The following is a 20640-nucleotide window of genomic DNA, read 5'->3' as shown; positions in this document are numbered from 1 at the left end:
CTTGTAAACTTGAAGTTTCCAAAACAAAAACCTTGCGTAAACCATTTGTTCTCTTATTAAGTTTCCGCAGTTTCCGTACCATTGAAGCCATAATTTTCATGTAGTACTTGCTATTGTAGCACAAGAATATTTCAAGTACTTTAAGGAAATCTATGATACTGCATCGGTATTTTGACAGAAGCATATATGTCAATATCTACCCAAAGTTTTCGTTCCTTACACTAACATATACTTCATTTGCCGATAGTTGATTAAAACTGTTCAACCCTAATGATTGCTGGTGCATGCACCCAGCACTTCAAAATAAATATAAATATGCATGTACAAGTGATATTTATTTTTTAATGCCAACACATTGTGCATTATTAATGCACTGTTCAGCGTGTTTGAGACGACTCAGAGTGGTATTTCTTCCAAGTATATTCATCATTTCAATCACAGGGGGTCCAACCTGAAAATCAAACCAAAGTCATCAAGGGGTTTGTAATAGATTCATCATCCAATGAACTATGCTATACAAAGATATAAACAAGCATATTAATTTTCATTTGAATTAATGAAATCAGTTGCCAAAATAATTTCAAACTCTTAATTACTAGTGAAAAAGTATCACTACTCCTGAATTTCAATCCCGATGTTAATCATTCACCTGTCGTATTTAACCACGCCCACTTTGTATCATTTGGCCAATAACTTTATTGACAACTCTTACTAACTCTAAAAGTTTGCCGAAGTTTGTGGCAAACAGATTTACGTGCCATAACTATTCACCAAAACATCAGAAAAGTTTGCCAAAAGTGGCAAACTTCTCGTAAACACTTTAGACATAATAAAGACTTACGGTAACTGCCGCACAGTAAGTTTACAATAATTAACTAAGAAGAATTGTTTTAGGACACTTAAACTAATGTTTCTCCTTCCATTTTCCATAGTTTTCTTTAAAAAACATTTTTTTTTAATCTATATCTTTAAAGTAGAAAATTTAGAATTACAGTATGTAACAAGTCATCCATGTGCATATTTGCTTCAACCAAGGAACAGAGTTGTAAACATAAAGGAACCAAAATTATGGCTGGAACCAAAATTACGTGGGCCAGAACAAATTACAGCCCGGAATGAAAATTATAAGTATTTAGCATTACGACTGGAATGCTAAACTATCTGGAACGTAAATCATGTGGTCCAGCCAACACGCTAAACTACTCGCAATGTGAATTATGCAGTCCGGCCAGACAAAATTTGAAAAGCTCAGGTGAGCTAACAAAAGACAAAAAGACATACCTTAAGTCCAGACAAAGAAACTCTTAAATTGTACAACAAGACTTTCAGTTTGATCCCTCTTTCTTCTGCTATTACAGATAAAGATTTTTTCAGTGAGCTCTCTGTGAAATCTGACATCTGATTGACAGCTGTGCAACAGTCTTGTAAAAGAGCACTGACATTCAGGTAAGAATTTTCACAAAGTTCTTGAATCTGAGTTGTTGAGGGTGTGTTCCATAAGAAGTCCCACTCTGGTTCTGTCAAATCAGCAACTTTATTAATTCTATTTTCCCTCTGAAATAATCATTTACAGGATTATCAACTCTCTCTTACACATGCACACCAGTGCTTGGTTTGCAACAAGCAAATAATGCATTATCTGTAACAGTAATCTTGATATTTCTTAGAGCACATACATGTATTTAAGGACTGGTTTACAATATTAATATTTCTAAACAGTTAATGTTATAATGTATATACATGTACATCTGCTTTTGAAAAGATGAGTAAACACCCAAATAAGTTGTAATAAGAATAAACTTAGCAGTAAATGTTTCGCGGATTATAAAGCGTAACTGACTCGTATAACTTGCCTCCAGAATTAAAGTCATTCCTTAATTATACCAGTCAAATCAGAACATGTAATCAGAATACACCCACTTCTTTTGTAAATATGAATATCATTAAACTTAATGTCAATATCAAAGGTTTACAATTTTTGGAAAAAAAATATTTTTCATTTTTGATGTTGAAAATTAAAAATATATTAACTCATTTAATGTTGACAGCCAAAATTTTGACCTTCTGAAAGCTAGGATAAGAGCAATATTTTAGTCTTCACTCTGTGTTATGTAAACCAAGACTCTGTCTTTTTATGTTTACAAACAAACATGTTTGTAATATAAAGCATCTTAATTTTGCAGCATCACAAATTCAACTTTTAGATGACATATTTTACCGAAAGAATACTTGAAATGCAATACCTATAATAATAAACTTAGATTGATATCCATTTCTTTTGAAAATTTCGTAATCAATAATATATACCGCAATCTTTATTTACAAAACAAATAATTAACTCTCTAAAATGAGCTTCTGTGATAATGTATAACCTTAATTTTTTGTGAAACCTTTTTAAACATGCTTAGATAGTAGATTTTGATCATTAAAAGTGAAAAATAAAATTTGGGGGGGGGGGGGGGGGTCGTGAATCAGTCCCTTTAACCTTACTGAGTCAATTAGCACATGTAAATCAAACTCCAACTTTAGTACCTGTGTTATTAATATTTACAATAAATGAACTACTAGCATTCATCATGCTCATATTTATGAAACAATGCATATATGGTACATGCACCATAAAAGTGGTATTCATAGCAAAACACAAATTAGTGATTTGTCAATGAATTATGAGTATGTATATTTAGCGAGAGCTAATTTTAGCAACTTTACAATCCCAAGAAAGATAACTACATGTATGACCTCCAATATGGAAATTCAATTTTAGCGACCTCAACACTCTAGCTAATGATGCCAAAATTCAATCCTTGCTAAAATTTCTACTTATACGATATATCCAGGGGTCCATGTTTGCCCAACTCTCTATTTTGCATTCCTTATAGGAGCTAAGAGATTGATCACTGTTTGTTATCTTCACATTTTCCTCTTGTTGTTAAAGTTGTTTAAAACATATTGTTACAATTATGTTATCAATCATGATTGTTAGAGATAAATCAAAATACAAAAATATCTTTATTTTGTATATCATTCTGTGAATGGCAAGTAAATTTAGTTGCATGACTGGCAATGAAAATAAATTTTACACTAATTGCAGAAAGAAAACAAAATCATGTTATAAGATCTCCAACGTGTTTATAATTACCAGAGACCACTGTAGAATGCTGGCAACATGTTCTTTATCCAAATGGACATTGGCAAATTCGTTAGAATATCTGCAATATTATAAAAATAAATAATTATGAAATGGTTTCTGAGATTTCACAATCAATGTATAAGGAATGTCAATGTAATTTACAAAACCATTACGTGTTCACTAACTCCTACATTGTTTGCAGGTGTTTCCTTAAAATATTCAATGTCATGTCTGTGACAAGGTCGGGGTTATCTTGCAGCGCCCTCTTCAGATAAATTTTATTCACCTGCTCCAGTTTCTCATGATCTACATGACCAGCACTAGTGGACATATTCTTTATGGAAAACTACAAATTACGAAACATAAATATATCAATAAATACAAAACATAAAATATGTGTACATACTGCCTGACATAAAAATGTCTAAAACTGCAATACATTGTATTTCAATCTATATGGCATGTCAAATGTTGCAATATTTGATCTTTTCCATTAGCATTGTATAAACTTTCCATTTGTATTGTATAATTTTTCATTTGCATTGTATAATTTTTCATTTGTATTATATCTGAGGAATTGTTTATTTTGGTTTGTTACAAAGAATTTCATTGGTTTAAATCATGGTTTGATTATCAAGCCATAGGTTATCTTTTTCATAACTACTGTTTACCTATACATGTATTAATTCAAAGTAGATTCTACTGAACTTTCCCTCGCTTTTCGTGTTTAAGGGGGCTGAATACAGTTATTTCTGCCCTACAGATTTTTATCAAATTTGTATCATTGATGAGTTGTACTTTCGACATTTTATTAAGAGAATAAAAATTGCCTTTGCCTGTACAGTATTGTGTAGGGGTCGACTCAAAGTATCGACCCCTTTATTATGGGACCTAATGGGATTTTCTCCTATAATAAAGAACTTTTTAATATTTTTCATATTTTTGCCCTAGAGTTTTCAATCTTTTCAATATATGTGAAAGTCTGAGACATATTTTACAATATAATGAAATAAAATCAACATGTCCTCGTTTAGAAAGACCAAGGGACCATCTCAAAGTTTCCTCCCCGAGACATTTTTGGCTCTCATAAAACACTGTAAGGCAAAATTTTGAAGAAGAAACCCTATAATTTTGTTTGTAACTTCCTCAATTCATAGAGACTTACCAAATCTATCAAAATAATCTATTGGGTGTGTATCATTGTAGAAAATGAAATCAGAAGATTGATTAGGGAACGTTTCAAAGTTTTCATTTGAGAATCTACTTATTGTAACTCCTGCATATATCAACAAAGATATATTAATGAAATAGTCATTTGTTTCATTGATTAAAGAATTTCATGTTCAAACACCTTTAGTTTTGTAATGACTGATAAAATAAGAATATTATGGTGTATACGGTTCAAAGGGACTATCTCAACGTTTAATTTCCTTTTCAGCCAAATTTTTCTCTCTATTATTCATCAATATTAGGCCAAATTTGTTGGATGAAAGCGTGTATCATCTTGTTTGCAATTTACTCAATTCATAGGAACTTACTTATGCTCTTTTAAAAATCTATTTTGTATGGATCATGATGGAAAATAAATTTGAGGAATTATTGCTTAGGGAATATATCATTTTCTTCTGATAGTCTGAAACTGTACATGAATTAATTGCAGTTCTACCCATTACATGTGATAATGATTTTGTGTGCGTGATTTAAACGTTTCTTTGAATCTGGGATACTTGATAACTGTAGTGTATTACTAACTTCCATATGATCGGGAAAATAAATTAAATAGCTATATGCATATTTGATATAGAATAAAGAAATATCAGGAAATAGTTATAAATCTCAGAAAATTTAAAAGAATCACAAGATTATATTCTCAAAACTTTACAAATTTATTTTTCCAATCTCATGCATAAATAAATACAATGCTACTTTATAAATGATATTATCAAAAGTTTAACCATGAGGCCTACCAATGGCTCCATGCATACTTTAACTATGGAAAAATATACATAGCAAGATCAGAGAACATAATTAAAATCACCAGGTTGTTATCTTTACTATTGGGGGGTGGGGGTGGATGGGGGTAGGGGGGTGACACTGCCATTATACATGTGTGTTGGAATAAGTAGGCCCCAAGTATTTCTATATCGAAATCTCTATGAAGTGTATTGTTTTACTCAACTACATTTACAATATAGATGTGATGTGAAATATATAAATTACAGAATTTGTAATTGGAAAACGTGTGCACTACACCCGTAGTCTGATTATTTAGGAATGGGATATTTATTAGAGGATCTACCAACGAAATATAGGCCTACAGTGCACAATAAAACTGTTAAAAAACGCCTTCCTCTTTCTCATCAGAACAGCAATCCTCATCGTTTTAATAATGTACGTATATAATTTCGATAATAAAAATTTCATTGACCTTCTGATAGAAAATAAATTATTTTAGTGAGAATGAGATGCTTTGAATACATAAAAAGTGCGTCACAATGCATGTTGAGTATGACACAATGTGAGGTTGAAGTGTGACGTCGGCATTAGTGTAGAAAATGATTTAGATAATTTTTGTTAGTTGGATCTTTGTTGTTTTATTTAACGAGAAACAAGTGTTCTACAATAGATATGTGTAAAATACTAACTATTAATTTACTATCTTCGATATCGCTATTATTTTTCCATTTTGGATTTTTTTCCCTTGTAAACTAGAACAGAGCATATACACTTAGGAAATTTATTTTGAACAATATATGCAATCTAGAATAACAGTGACATTGTGTTTAAACCATGTGTCATGTAATGACTTATTCTTTTTTTTTTTTTTTTTTGCTGATGTACATGTATTTATATACATTTGTGTGTATTTTCATGTTGCCCCTCAAGGGCCCTTGGCATTTGGAAATAAGATATGAACAGGTAGGGAAAAACATATAATACATGTATATACATGTGTATGATAACACATATTAAAATCAATGATCTGAGTTATCTTTGCATGGGACAAAGATCGACGTCGAACTTTTTTCTATAAATATTTTTTTTTGTAATACCCCAATGTGTTCAATCCACTGGGAAATATTGTCTGACGTCTGCTCTGGTCTTCTCAAGTTGTAAAACTACTTTTTAAAGAAATTTTTCTTATCATCTTTAGAATTTACTATATTTGAACATGAATTAACAGTCCTTTAGTTTTTTATTTTAAAACATCGTATTTGTTAAAATATCTAGAGTTCATTTTTTACGACTTCATGAAAGTGAAACGATGCACAACAACTGAACAGAACACGAAAATTCGAATTGTACTCAGCCTCGTTAAATAGTCCTGCACAAATATAGGGAACTTGTGTCTCAAAAAGCATCCATAATATTTTGCTTGTTCTCAACACAATAAAGGCTATAACTTGTCCTTCATATTAAATCAAAACAAGATGTACTGTGAGCAATGCTCACTAAGAATACCCCCCGCTTACCCCTATCTCCCAAAGGGTGTTGTTAATAGGTATAAATTACCTCTTTCCTGAGTGTAAAAATATGGTATGCATTTGTAGAAGAAAATGGAAGATATAGTCCAAACACAAATCCATGGCATAAACCTATAATTTTGACCTTGAGATCAAAGATCCAAGGTCATAAAGAGGTCATGAATGTACATGACACATAGTCTCATGGTGATACACCCATGTCTTATGGTATGACTATGTCAAAACCCTATAATCAATTTTGACCTTGAGGTCAAAGTTCAAGGTCATATACAGGTCATGAAGGTACTCGACACATCGTCTCATGGTGATACACTCATTTGTCAAATATGATATGCCTATGTCAAAGAACAAAGAAGTCATGGCCCGGACATGAATCCATTGTAAAAACCTTTAATTTTGACCTTGAGGTCAAGGTCATATGGAGGTCATGAAGGTACATGACACATCGTCTCATGGTGATACACTCATGTGTCAAATATGGTATGCCTATGTCAAAGAACAAAGAAGTTATGGCCCGGATACGAATCCATTGTAAAAAACCTTTAATTTTGACCTTGAGGTCAAGGGTCAAGGTCATATGGAGGTCATGAAGGTACATGACACATCGTCTCATGGTGATACACTCATGTGTCAAATATGGTATGCCTATGTCAAAGAACAAAGAAGTTATGGCCCGGACACGAATCCATTGTAAAAAACCTTTAATTTTGACCTTGAGGTCAAGGGTCAAGGTCATATAGAGGTCATGAAGGTACATGACACATCGTCTCATGGTGATCTACCTGTGTGCCAAATATGGTATGTCTAAGTCAAAGAACAAAGAAGTTATGGCCCGGACACGAATCTGCACAGACAGACAGACGGACAGACAGACAGAGTGATTCCTATATACCCCCCAGAACTTCGTTCGGGGGGTATAATAAACAACCCATCTAGTAATACAATACAAATCAGACTAGAAAGAATTGTTTTAGCACACTTAAACTGATGCCTCGTCCCCTTCAATTTTCCATAGTTTTTTAACAAATTTTTAGGGATCATTTTTAAAGTGGAAAATGAAGACTTACGGTTAGACATAGCATTCGCCTATATGTAAATGTGCTTCAAACAAGAACAGTGTAACAGTTGTGAACATATGATAGTAAATTAAACATACCAAATATCAAAGGCCTGTGTCAAAAGACAACAAATGGTCCAGACAAAAAAATGCCAAAAAATTCTATTATTTGATCATTACATAAAAGGTCAGCAAACATGGCACAAAACGCTGTCTTAATTATCATAGTATACCCACATACCAAATATCAAAGGCATACATGTATGTCAAACAGCAAAAAAGTTATGGTCTTGACAACAAAAAGGCCAAGATTCTATTATTTGACCTTTACATAAAAGGTCAAGGCCAAAGATAATTAAAAATATGGCACAAAACACTGTCTTATCATAGTATACACACATACCAAATATCAAAAGCCTAGTCCAAAGATTCTATTTATTGATCTTTACATAAAAGGTCAATGGTCATCAAAAATAGCACCCGACACACTTATCAAATATCAATGTCCTATGTCAAAAGACAAAAAAAGTTATATTCCAGAAAATAAAAATGCAAAAAGAATTCTATTATTTGACCTTTACATGAAAGGTTCAGGTCAAAGGTCGTCAAAAATGGCACACAACACTGTCTTATCATAGTATACCCACATACCAAATATCAAAGGCCTTGCCCAAAAATTCTAATATAGGGCCTTTACATAAAAGGTTAAGGTCAAAGGTCATCAACAAAAATGACACACAGCACTCTGTCTTATCACGGTATACCCACACACCAAATATCAAAGACCTATGTCAAAAGACAAACAAGAGGCCCATGGGTCACATCGCTCACCCGAGTCACCTTGGCCAATATCTAAAGATTTTCAATATATGTTTGCATGTAGAACTTTGGTCCCTATTGTGGCCCCAACCTACCCCCGGGGACCATGATTTTTACAAACTTGAATCTGCACTGTCAGGAAGCTTTCATGTGAATGTATAAACTTCTTCGGTCCAATGGTTCTAGAGAAGATTTTTAAAGATTTTCTCTATATATATGAATGTAAAATTTTGATCCCCTACTGTGCACAATCCCGTCCTACTCTTGGGAACCATGATTTGAACAAACTTGAATCTTAGGGCTGGGACGATTCTGGGTTAGCTCAATTCGGTTCGGTTTTGATTCAGAACAGCACAATTCGATTTCTTTCAGTTCGGTTTATGTTAGGTCCAATGTCGCGAATGACAGCACAAAAATAAACAATTTTAATGAGTACTGTAGCATACTTGATTTAATTTTATTCAAGTTTTGTATAACTTTACGACCATTTGTAAACAAACAAGAACACATTGACAGTCTATTAAAATTTGTTATAATAATGTGATGCATAATTTTTGGATTGTTAAACAAATGTATGTAGTCAATTTAAAATGTATGTGATGTTTTCATCGATATGTAAAAATTCAACAATTATTCTATCTTTGGAAATCTCATTTATTGATTTAATTCTCTCTGATAACTGTCAAAACAATTAATCTGTGTCATTATCTACGATGTTGATTACACCCCAGCACTGACAGAAATGCTATATGTCGTGTAAAGATAAACTGCAATCTTACGGACCGTCGGTGGCCGAGTGGTTAGGCCGTCAGACTCTCGACCGAAAGGTCGTGGGTTCGAGTCCTGGCCGCGGCAGGGCTGACGTTGTGTCCTTGGGAAAGGCACTTTACATGAATTTCCTCACTCCACCCAAGTGTAAAAGGGGTACCTGGCTATAGACAGTGAAAGATATTGTTAGAATGTTAGTGCTCTAGCGCTTGTAATGGCAGCTTGCACTGTATGCTTCCTAGGAGGCTGAGAAAGTTCTAGATTGATATAAGGTCTGCCGGGGTAATAATGTACATTACATTTGTAAAGCGCCTTTGAGCGTACATAGTGTATGAAAAGGGTGCTATATAAATATGGTATTATTATTATTATATTCTGTTGGTATCTGAGTAGTGAAAATGCTAAATTTCAACAGAGTAGTAATCTAAATCTCTGTTTCATAAAAATCTACATGCTCTGCACCTCACTCGAACACCATTTTTGTTGTTTTTGGTGTATGTAAAATCCAAACCGAACCAAACCGAAATCCTGAATTTGTAATCGGTGCATCGAATCGAATGGTATGAATCGCGGTGCACCGAAAATTTTGGTGCACCGCACAGCCCTATTGAATCTGGGTACCTGTAAAGTGCGAAACGAAATCGAAACAAAACGAAATCTACCGAAACGAAACGAAATCTACCGAAACGAAACGAAACCCACCGAAACGAAATGAAACCTACCGAAACGAAACGAAACAGATTGTATGATCGAACTCTTTTAATTATAATAATTAAAAATGGTATCTTAGGCCCCTGTGAAAGTTACCACATATAAATAAAATTCGCCTCCCCTTTGATGTAGGCTTTCGGTTTGACTGTTACAAAGTTTTAAAAGTTGGAAAGGGGGGAGTAAGCACAAAGTACATATCCGTAGTTGATTAAATGCCATGTACAATTAGTTTCGGATCCATACATCATTTCAGAACCGAGGGTTACAGTCTCAGAGATCTGGGGAAACACACTATACGAGGGGTGGGATCGCCGACGTTGGATCCGCCTTTGGGCATAGATACATTGTTTGAAGAAGCTGGTGTCTGAGAAAATTGAAAGCAGGAAGAGCTCTTAACCTCTTATTTTATCTCTAACTGCTGAGGTGCGAGTACTTTCAATAATGGAAAAACTCTATACATTTGGGATGTTGCTAAGACGGGGAATTGAAAACGGGACGGAAAACGGATTTTTTTTAATGCAATAATATTAGGAGGAGGTCGGCATTTTGTAAACTGAAAAGGCTTATGAACAAGGGGATTTTAAGCAGAAATCACAAAGAGAACGGGAGGACATATTCAGAATCCACCGTTTGATATACTACATACAAATACACAATATCCACATGTATACATATATTTGTCTTTAGAGCAAAAAATACTGAAACATGTATTTATGCCCAAAATCGGATTCAACGCCGATGACCCCATTCCTCGTTTAGTGTGTTTCCCCAGACCTCTGACCTGTGAGACTGAAACCTTCCGTTCTGAAAGTTATGGATCCGAACCTAATTGCACATGGTATTTATATACTTTGTGCTTACCCCCCCCCCCCCTTTCCAACTCTTAAAACTTTGTATCAGTCAAGCCAAAAGCCTACATCAAAGGGGAGGCGAATTTTATTTATATGTGTAAACTTTAACAGGGGCCTAAGATACCATTTTCAATTATTATAATTTTAAAAAAGAGTTCGATCATACAATCTGTTTCGTTTCGGTAGGTTTCGTTTCGTTTCGGTGGGTTTCATTTCGTTTCGTTAGATTTCGTTTTGTTTCGTTTCGCACTTTACAGGTACCCTATTGAATCTACACTATGTCAGGAAGCTTTCATGTAAATGTAAACTTTACTGGCCCAGTGATTTTTCAGAAGAAGATTTTTAATGACTTTTCCTATATATTTGTATGTAAAACTTCGATCTCCTATTGTGGCCCAATCCTACCCCCGGGGGGCCATGATTTTAACAAACTTGAATCTGCACGTCTATATATTTGCATGTAAAACTTTGATCCCCTATTGTGGCTCCATCCTACCCCTGGGGGCCATGATTTAAACAATCTTCAATCTGCAATGTCAGGTAGCCTTCATGTAAACTTCTACTTTCCTGGCCCAGTGGTTCTTAAGATTTTTAATGATTTCCCTATATATTTGCATGTAAAACTTCCCTATTGAGGCCCCATCCTACCCTCAGGGGGCCTCCATGGCCGAGTGGTTAGAGCATCGCCCTCAAAATCACACGATCTCTTACCTCTGTTGGTGCAGGTTCGAATCCCACTCGCGTCGGTAAGTGAGAAAGTTTCCCAGTTTACTTTTGGAAGGTTGGTGGTCTCTTCCCAGGTACTTTGTATCTGGGTTCTCTCTTCCACCAATAAAAACTGGACGCCACCAGATAACTGAAAAATTGTTGAGTGTGGCGGAAAACATCAATCAATCAGTCAGTGGGACCATAATTTTAACAAACTTGAATCTGCACCATGTCAGAATGCTTTCATGTAAATTCGTACCTTCCTAGTCCAGTGGTTCTTGAGAAGATTTGAAAAGATTTTCTCCCTATATATTTGCATGTAAAACATTGATCCCTTATTGTGGCTCAATCCTACCCTCTGGGGCTATGATTTTAACAAACTTTAATCTGCACTATGTCAGAAAGCTTTCATGCAAATGTCAGCTCTTCTGACCCAGTAGTTCTTGAGAAATTTTTTACATGACCCCACTCTATTTTTGCATGGACCTTCATTTGTTCAAACTTGAAAGCCCTTCGCCCAAGAATGCTTCGTGCCAAGTTTGGTTGAAATTGACCCAGTGTTCTGGAGAAGATGAAAATGTGAAAAGTTTACAACGACAACAGACAACGGACAAATTTTTATCAGAAAAGCTCAGGTGAGTTAGAGTCTTAACAACAAAAATTCCCCAAAATTCTATTATCTGACTGTTACATAAAAGGTCAAAGGTCATAAAAATGACACGTAACACAATGTTTTATCATGGTAAACCTACTTACCAAATATCAAAGGCCTACATCAAAGAACAAAAAAGTTGTGATCTGGATAAAAAAAAAATGCCCTTTACATAAAAGGTCAAGGGTAATCAAAAATGACATGTGACACACTGTCTTATTGTGGTATACCCACATACCAAATATCAATGAACTAGCCCAAAAATTCTATTATTTGACCTTTACATAAAAGGTCAAGGTCAAAGATCATCAAAAATGGTCTTCTTATGGTATTCCAATATATATTTTTATACTTTAACACCAGTTGCTCAAATTATGTCAAAACCTTGTGATTTTAATGTGAACAAGAATTCGGTTAATAATGTAAACTTATACTCATAAATGTAATCTTAAAAAATGAATTAAGTTAAGAAAACTCTGTAATATTTTTAGTCTTATTTGTAAATTCTTTAGTAAAACAGGGCCTAGGCCCGTATCAACGATTTTGAGGGTGGGGTATTCTAACAAACAAAAATCTGTATAAAATATAGACCCCCACCCCCTTTTTGATCATACATTAATCATATGTTCAAAATTTCATATGTTTATCACATGTTGAACATGTTTTTATGTTTGCAGTATGGTCAAAAATATGTTCAAAACATATGTTCACCATATGATGATAAAATCATATATGATTAACATATGAATATCCAATCATATGTTCAACATATGTTGCAATTTTACTTGATCTGTCTGTAAACAATGAAATTCTATCTTTTAAAATAACTTGATAAATAAATATAAATAATAGTAAAATTGCAACATATGTTTTGAAACATACGATAATCATGTAAAAGGAGCACTCAAGGTAAATGTATGTTTTCAAACATTTGATTGACATATCTTTTTAGTGTGAATAACATATGTTTGTATTACTTTTTAATAAACATATAGTTTGTTCATATGATATTCACATGTTTTTCTTATGATTTTCATATTATCTACATGCAAAATTGTAACATCATGTTTAACATATATTATAATGTTTAACATATATATCAAACATATGTTTAACAAACAATCAACATAAGTTTAACATGCATTAAACATATATCTAGGTTACGTTAAACATATATTCACATGTTTTGAAACATGATAATCGTGAAGAGGCACACAGTATATGTTTTCAACATTTGTTTCGAAAATGTGTTGATAATATACAGTAGATAAAATGTTGGTATTTCTCTGTGATAAATAGATATGTTTACATGATTTTCATGATGTTCAAGTAGTATCAACAATCATCAGGGTGTGACATACTTTCTTTGCATCATAAAAGCAGACAAATCATGTACTCTCTATGTAATATTTTCACTTGGCATAAGATGAATGTGTACCAAGTTTGACGGTGCTTGCCCCAACGAATCAGTCTGTATCCTGCTACTACGACCTTGACCTTTGAAATTAAGAAACAATAGGCATCCTCCACTTGGCATAAAGTCTATGTGTATAAAGTTTGACGGTCCTAGCCCCAACAGTTCAGTCTGTATACTGTCTACAAGGTTTTCCTACTATGTGATACTGTGATCTTGACCTTTGACTTTGAAAAATAATAGGCATCTTCCTCTCATTACGGTGATCAAATGTACCAACTTGCAATATCTTGGAGTTACGGTTTGGTTTGCATACTGCCTACAAGGTCTTCCTACTGTGACACTGCAACCTTGACCTTTTGACCTTTAACCTTGAAAAACAAAAGGCATCTTCCTCTTATCATGGGGATCAAATGCAACAAGTTGCAATATCCTGAAGCTTAAAGTTTGGTTTGTATCCTGCCTACAAGGTTTTCCTGCTAAGTGATACTGTGACCTTTGACCTCTACCCTTGAAAAACAATAGGTATCTTCCACTCATCATGGTGATCAAATGTACAAAGTTGCAATATTCTGGAGCTTACGGTTCGGTTTGTATCCTGCCTACAAGGTTTTCCTACTAAGTAATACTACAACCTTGACCTTTGACTTCTGACCTTGAAAAACAATAGGCATCTTCCTCGCATCATGGAGATCAAATTTACTAAGTTGTAATATCCTGGAGCTTACGGTTCGGTTTGTATCCTGCCCACAAGGGTACCCTACTAGGTTTCCCTACTAAGTGATACTACAACCTTGACCTTTGACCTCTGATCTTGAAAAACGATAGGCATCTTCCTCTCATCATGGTGATCAAATGTACTAAGTTGTAAAATCCTGGAGCTTACGGTTCGGTCTGTATCCTGCCCACAAGGTCCAGACAGACGGACAGACAGTAAGACAGACGGATGACAGACAATGGGTGATCAGAAAAGCTTTCAGCTCATGTGGGCTAATAACACCTTAATTGTTACTTGAATCTCCTTCACCTAAGAATGATTTGTACCAAGTTTGATTGTAATTGGTCCAGTGGTTCTGGGGAAAGAGAGTTTATGGACAGATGAACAGACAGACAAAAGGCAATCAGAATAGCTCACTCCAGCTTTCAGCTTAGGTGAGCTAAAAATAACTTAGTCAATTTCCATTATAGGATTAAATTCTGATACCATTCAAAAGCAATGCATCATTGCTCTTTGTAAGGCATATATATGATAATGAATTGAGCAGCATACCTTCTCGATGAGATCCTTCATGCTATCATATCTAATAGAGTTGTCTTCTGTTTGTGTGTACCCCCCTCCCATCAATGTCATAAACTTCAGTAATGCCTCGGGACTATATCCTTTTTTCTGTCAATTAAAAAATGAGATTATAGCTTTACATTTCATTGTATTCCATCAGGAGGATGAAATGAGAGAGAGAGAGAGAGAGAGAGAGAGAGAGAGAGAGAGAGAGAGAGAGAGATTTAACTCTACCTGATAATATGATATCTGAATATCTCCCTGTCTCTTCGACAGTTTGGTGCCATCACTAAAATTCAAGAGATAAACTTCTGAACATAAATAATCATTACTCTCTGTTTTTCACACAAAGTTAAATATTCTTATTATGTTTGAATATTTCTAATCATTTCTGATTTCCAGAGGATGTATTCTATGGGATATACCATGATTATGTGTTAAAAGACAAATGTGAAACTTTACTAATAGCCAAGCTCTGTGAACTTATTAAAAAATTGCTCAATGACAACCCACCACCCAAGCTTCATTAATGAGTTCCTCCTGGATATTCAACACCACTTCATTATAAAACAGTTCAATGTGATTGAACAGTTACACAATTAGGTTAAGGGCTTCCTTACCAAATGTACCATAAGTTTAGTGTGAACTGACACCTCAAATTCACAAGTATAACAAGATATGATTATAATCTACTAATTATAAAGTCTCCCAAACAAAGCACTGTTTCTATAAATGTGGCTTTTTTCTGAGTACTACTATTTTCCTCCCTTAACAAAATCCATGCCAATTTTAACTTCATTTAAACAAGCATTCTGAGAGTATTGCATAGCAATACATAGTCCCCTACCGCAGGCAAAAATTATTGGACCGCAACAATATTCAAAGTTCATTATGAGACCAAGATTATGGTAAAAGGGAAGATTGGGAAACCAAGATAGGAATGGTTGGAAATCAACTACTATTTAGGTACAAAGACTAAACAAAGAAAACTTCAAGATCTGTAATTTGTTATGGCAAAGCAATCATCATGATGTACTGAATATCAAATGAATATCTGCAAGCACAAAAAAAAAATTCCGGAAAACTGATTATTCATGCTATTTTTCTAAGTCCAAGGGCCACAACTTAGAGAAAAATCAACAGACCAAGACGAAACTCGAACTTCATCTGTAACTTGTTATGTCAAAGCAATGTATCAAATATCAAATGAATATCTGTAAGCACATAAAAAAAAAAGTCCGGAAAACTGATCATTCATGCTATTTTTCAAAGTCCAAGGACTATAACTTAATGAAAAATCAATGGACCGAGCTGAAATTTGAACTTGATCTGTAATTTGTTATGCCAAAGAATGAACTATATATCAAATTAATATCTGCAAGCACAACCAAAAAAGGTTCGGAAAACTAATAATTCATGCTATTTTTCTAAGTCCAAGGGCCATAACTTACTGAAAAATCATCGGACAGAGATAAAACTCGAACCTGATCTGTAACTTGTTCAGGCAAAGCAATGCACCAAATATCAAATGAATATCTGCAAGCAGGTCAAAAAAAAGTCCAGAAAACTAATAATTCATGATATTTTTCTAAGCCCAAGGGCCATAACTTACTGAAAAATCAATGGACCGAGACGAAATTCGAACTTGATCTGCAACTTGTTATTGCAAAGCAATCTACCAAATATCAAATGAATATCTACAAGCACGTAAAAAAAAAAGTCCGGAAAACTGATTTGCAGGACTGACGGACAGACAGACAGATGGAGCACAAACCTAAAGTCTCCTTCGACTTCCTCGGTAGGGGACTAAAAATATAAATCATGAAGACTGATTTTGAAATTTTTCAAAAAATCCCCCTTTTTCCCCTTCAGTAAAACTTGTGTCACTTGATCTTGATCCTAGTTTTTAGGTCCCAACATCCTCTCATCATTTTTGATGATCCCAAGTCTCTATAAGTCTCAGTTCTAAAATTATACAAATTTTTATAATCAAGGTCAAATGTCAAGGTCACTGGAAATACTAATTTGTAGGTCAATACATCCTTTTATCATTTCTGAAGATCCAAAGTCTCTATCAATTCCAGTTTTTGATCAGAGGTCAAAGTCACTGGAGTCATTTGACCTTCATACTAATTTGTAGATCTCACCATCCTTTCATCATTTCTGAAGATCCCATCTTTTTATCAGACCTAGTTCTAAAGTAATACTTGATATTAGTTTGTAGATCTTTTCATTTTTTTTATCATTTCTAAAGGTCCCATGTCGCTATCAATTCCAGTTCTAAATTTATATGAGTTTGTATGTTCAAGGACAGAGGCCAAGATCACTGGAGTCACTTGACCTTGATACCAATTTGTAGACCCATCATCCGTTTATCATTTTTGAAGATCCCATCATTTTACAAGACGTAGCTCTTAAGCAATATTAATTTTATGATCTAAGGTTGGAGTTCAAGGTCAATGGACTCACTTGACCTTGATACTACTTTGTAAATCTTACCATCCTCTTATCATTTCTGAAGATCCAAAGTCTCTATCAATTCCAGTTCTAAAATTATATGATCTTATTTATATCTTCAAGGTCAGAGGTCAAGGTCACTGGAGTCATTTCACTTTGACACTGATTTGTAGATCTCATCATCCTTTCATCGCTTCTGAAGATCCCATATCTCTATAAGACCATGTTCTTAAGTAATACCAATTTTACGTTCGGCGGTCAGAGGTCAAGGTCATTGGAGTCACTTGACCTTGATACTAGGTTGTAGATCTTATCATCTTCTTATCATTTCAGAAGGTTCCATGTCTCTAACAATTCCAATTCTAAAATTTATAGGCTTTTATAGGAGTTTATATGTTCAAGGCCAGAGGTCAAGGACAATGGAGTCACCTGAACTTGATATCAATACGTAGATCCCATCACCCTTTCATCATTTCTGAAGACCCCATGTCTCTATCAGACCCGATTCTTAAGAAATACTCATTTTATGTTCTAAGGTCAGAGGTCAAGGTCACTAGAGTCACTGTACCGTGATATTAGTTTGTAAGTCCTGTCATCCTTTTGCCATTTCTGAAGATTCCATGTCGCTACTAGTCCCGGTTTTACAGCTATACCAGTTTTTATGTTCATGGTCAGAAGTAAAGGTCACTGGAGTCAATTAACCTTGAACCTAATTTGTAGGCCCTGTCATTCTCTTTTCATTTTCGAAGACCTCAGGACTCTATCATATTTGTCAAGTTATATCTGTTGAATTTTGGAATGAATGTAAGAAAGACTGATAGAGATGAACAATATTCAAAGTAAGACACAGAAGGTTGTGTTCTGCTAGAAAATTAGCAAAAACAGTTTTTGCTACGTCAACTTTACTTTTAATATCTGAAGATGATGGCAAAATGAAGACAGTAATTTAGATTACTTTTGTGCTAAAGTATATTTTACATGATTTTATGTTTTGGAATGTTTTGTCAGATAATTTTTAGCTCCAGACCCAAAAGACAAGTGGCAGTTACACAAAGTACAATAAGCATCATGCTGTCCTCAATAAAAAAAATTTTACCAATTAAGTCATTTTCCCAGACTTGTTGGTAGGTACATAAGCATCATTTTCTTTTTATTGGCATGTCTGATGGCCTAGATAAGGATCTCTTCCTATTGGAAGCCATTTTAAATAATGAATTAAAACCCTGATTTGTCAAAACAACTCCAGGATAATTGTTAACACCTGTAATGTACTTGGCCATTGGCATTGTTTACATAGATCCAAGCTTGTGTTGCAAACTGGAAATTACATGTGTGAACTAATTTACAAAACCAAATGTACAAAATGTAATGTACAAAACCAAACCCAGATATCGGGAAATAATCGAGTTCAGCAAAAATCAGGTGAAAGGTACAACCCAATTAATGGGTCATAAAAAAGAAATTAGGTTATGGGTCGAAAAATCAGGTGTAACCTGACAAAATCAGGTGAGTTGGCAACTATACGACCGACAGTCATCAGCAAATTACAGGGGTTGCTCACATTCCTATAGATATTACCTCTGCACATTTTCAAATGTATGAATATTTCTAGAATATATATATACAAAAATTTGTATTATTGGTTATAGCAGATGCATGCACTTCAACTCTTGCTCTATTTACATATGATAATCTTATTCATCCAGATGAGTCCATTTTAAAATGAATCATGTGTGTTAATTAGGGGCAATTTCAAGGTCACAATATATTATGAATATTACCTTCATGTATGCTATGCATGAAATTTTGAGACTGAAACAATACCAAAGAGAAATAATATATAAGCGTTTGACAGTTAATTTTACACGTATACAGCTCATCACTTGACAGCTGTAGTAAATAAAGACAAAATATTGTGACATTTTCCCCGTGATATGACTATGTTGTGACGTATGTTTTCATTGTGATGTCATATGGTGTTAAGTGCATATACTAGGTACATTTATGTAGAGCACTGTGATTTTTGGGGGGAAGCATCAACTTTACGCTGCAAACTTCCTTTACGTTTCTGTACCTGTTCATGATGAGAGGGAGGTGCCCAAACTCTGGAGGTGACCAACCAAATGCTTTATACATCAGCAGATGTTTGGGAGTTGACATCTGCCATTCCTACAATAGTAAACTTAAGAATGACACCTGTAATGTTATTACATACCTGTCATTAATTCTACAGAGAATTATCTTCCATGTGCCTGAAATTCATTCATCACAACTCACAAAGTTGGCATCACTTCAATGCTACCAGCTTTTTTTATTTGTTATTTTTTTATTTGGGGGGGGGGGGGTCTTTATTTTTAACAGAATAAGTTCACAATGGACATGAAAAGAAAGAAAGAGTTATACATGGAAAGATAATAGCAAAACATTCAATTTAATTGAATTCTTTGTACAATTGTATATCAACCTTCTAAACTCACCTGACCCCGTAAAACATGAGTAATTCCCATCATATGGTCATCCACTACATTGGCGAAATGATAGGTTGGCAAACCATCACTTTTCATAATAATCTGAAATTAATTTAAAATGCTCAAATTACATCTAGCTTCTAAGTTCCGTTATTAAACTTATTAACTTCAGACCCTGAAGCATATATTACTACATCATTTGAGCCATTCTGTTACCATTCCATTCCCGATAAGAACTGTTCTATTCCCACATCAAAACATTCCATTCAAGTCGTTCAGCGTTTTTCCCAGCCCAAGACATTCTATTCCCAGCCCAAAGTGTTCCATTCCCAGCCCAAAGTGTTCCGTTCCCAGCCCAAAGCATTTCATTCCCAGCCCAAAGTGTTCATTCCAAGCCCAAAGCATTCCATTCCCAGCCTAAAGTGTTCCATTCCCAGCCCAAGACATTCTATTCCCAGCCCAAAGCATTCCATTCCCAGCCCAAAGTGTTCCGTTCCCAGCCCAAAGCATTCCATTCCCAGCCCAAAGTGTTCCGTTCCCAGCCCAAAGTGTTCCGTTCCCTTAAGCGTTCATTCCCTCGAACCGTCTGTTCCTGTATGGCCATTCAGAACTCGCGCGTCAGTCTGTTATTGTAGGCCAACAATGCGCTTGGTCGAGATGGAAAAAGACGATCGCTCTTCTTTCGACACAATATTTTAAAGTTGTACGAGGGCAAAGAGTTCTGAAGTTCATATCCGTAAAAGTTTACAGACAAATTATCAATTCATCACCACACGACAGAGCATATTTTTATTTTGGGGTAAAAGGCAATTTCGCTTTCATCAAGATTGTTAACGGC

At 34.6% G+C, this 20640-nt stretch overlaps 1 protein-coding gene across 1 annotated transcript in view; it reads right to left on the bottom strand.

Moving 5' to 3' along the window:
- Positions 1-316: 316 nt before the first annotated feature.
- Positions 317-20640, bottom strand: part of LOC125658917 (probable glutamate--tRNA ligase, mitochondrial) — a 39893-nt gene continuing 19569 nt past the window's right edge. The window contains exons 6-13 of the mRNA XM_048890371.2: positions 19812-19904; positions 19409-19503; positions 15112-15166; positions 14869-14985; positions 3325-3479; positions 3143-3212; positions 1282-1554; positions 317-451 (exon numbers count right to left, since the gene is read on the bottom strand). Of these exons, the coding sequence (XP_048746328.2) occupies positions 335-451; positions 1282-1554; positions 3143-3212; positions 3325-3479; positions 14869-14985; positions 15112-15166; positions 19409-19503; positions 19812-19904 (975 nt within the window). The 3' untranslated portion in view covers positions 317-334. The remainder of the gene's footprint in view (positions 452-1281; positions 1555-3142; positions 3213-3324; positions 3480-14868; positions 14986-15111; positions 15167-19408; positions 19504-19811; positions 19905-20640) is intronic.

This window comes from Ostrea edulis, chromosome 9 (genome assembly GCF_947568905.1).
Source record: "Ostrea edulis chromosome 9, xbOstEdul1.1, whole genome shotgun sequence".
Taxonomy (NCBI): domain Eukaryota; kingdom Metazoa; phylum Mollusca; class Bivalvia; order Ostreida; family Ostreidae; genus Ostrea; species Ostrea edulis.
Note: the sequence above shows the minus strand (reverse complement) of the source record. Positions and strands in the feature narration are given on the sequence as shown.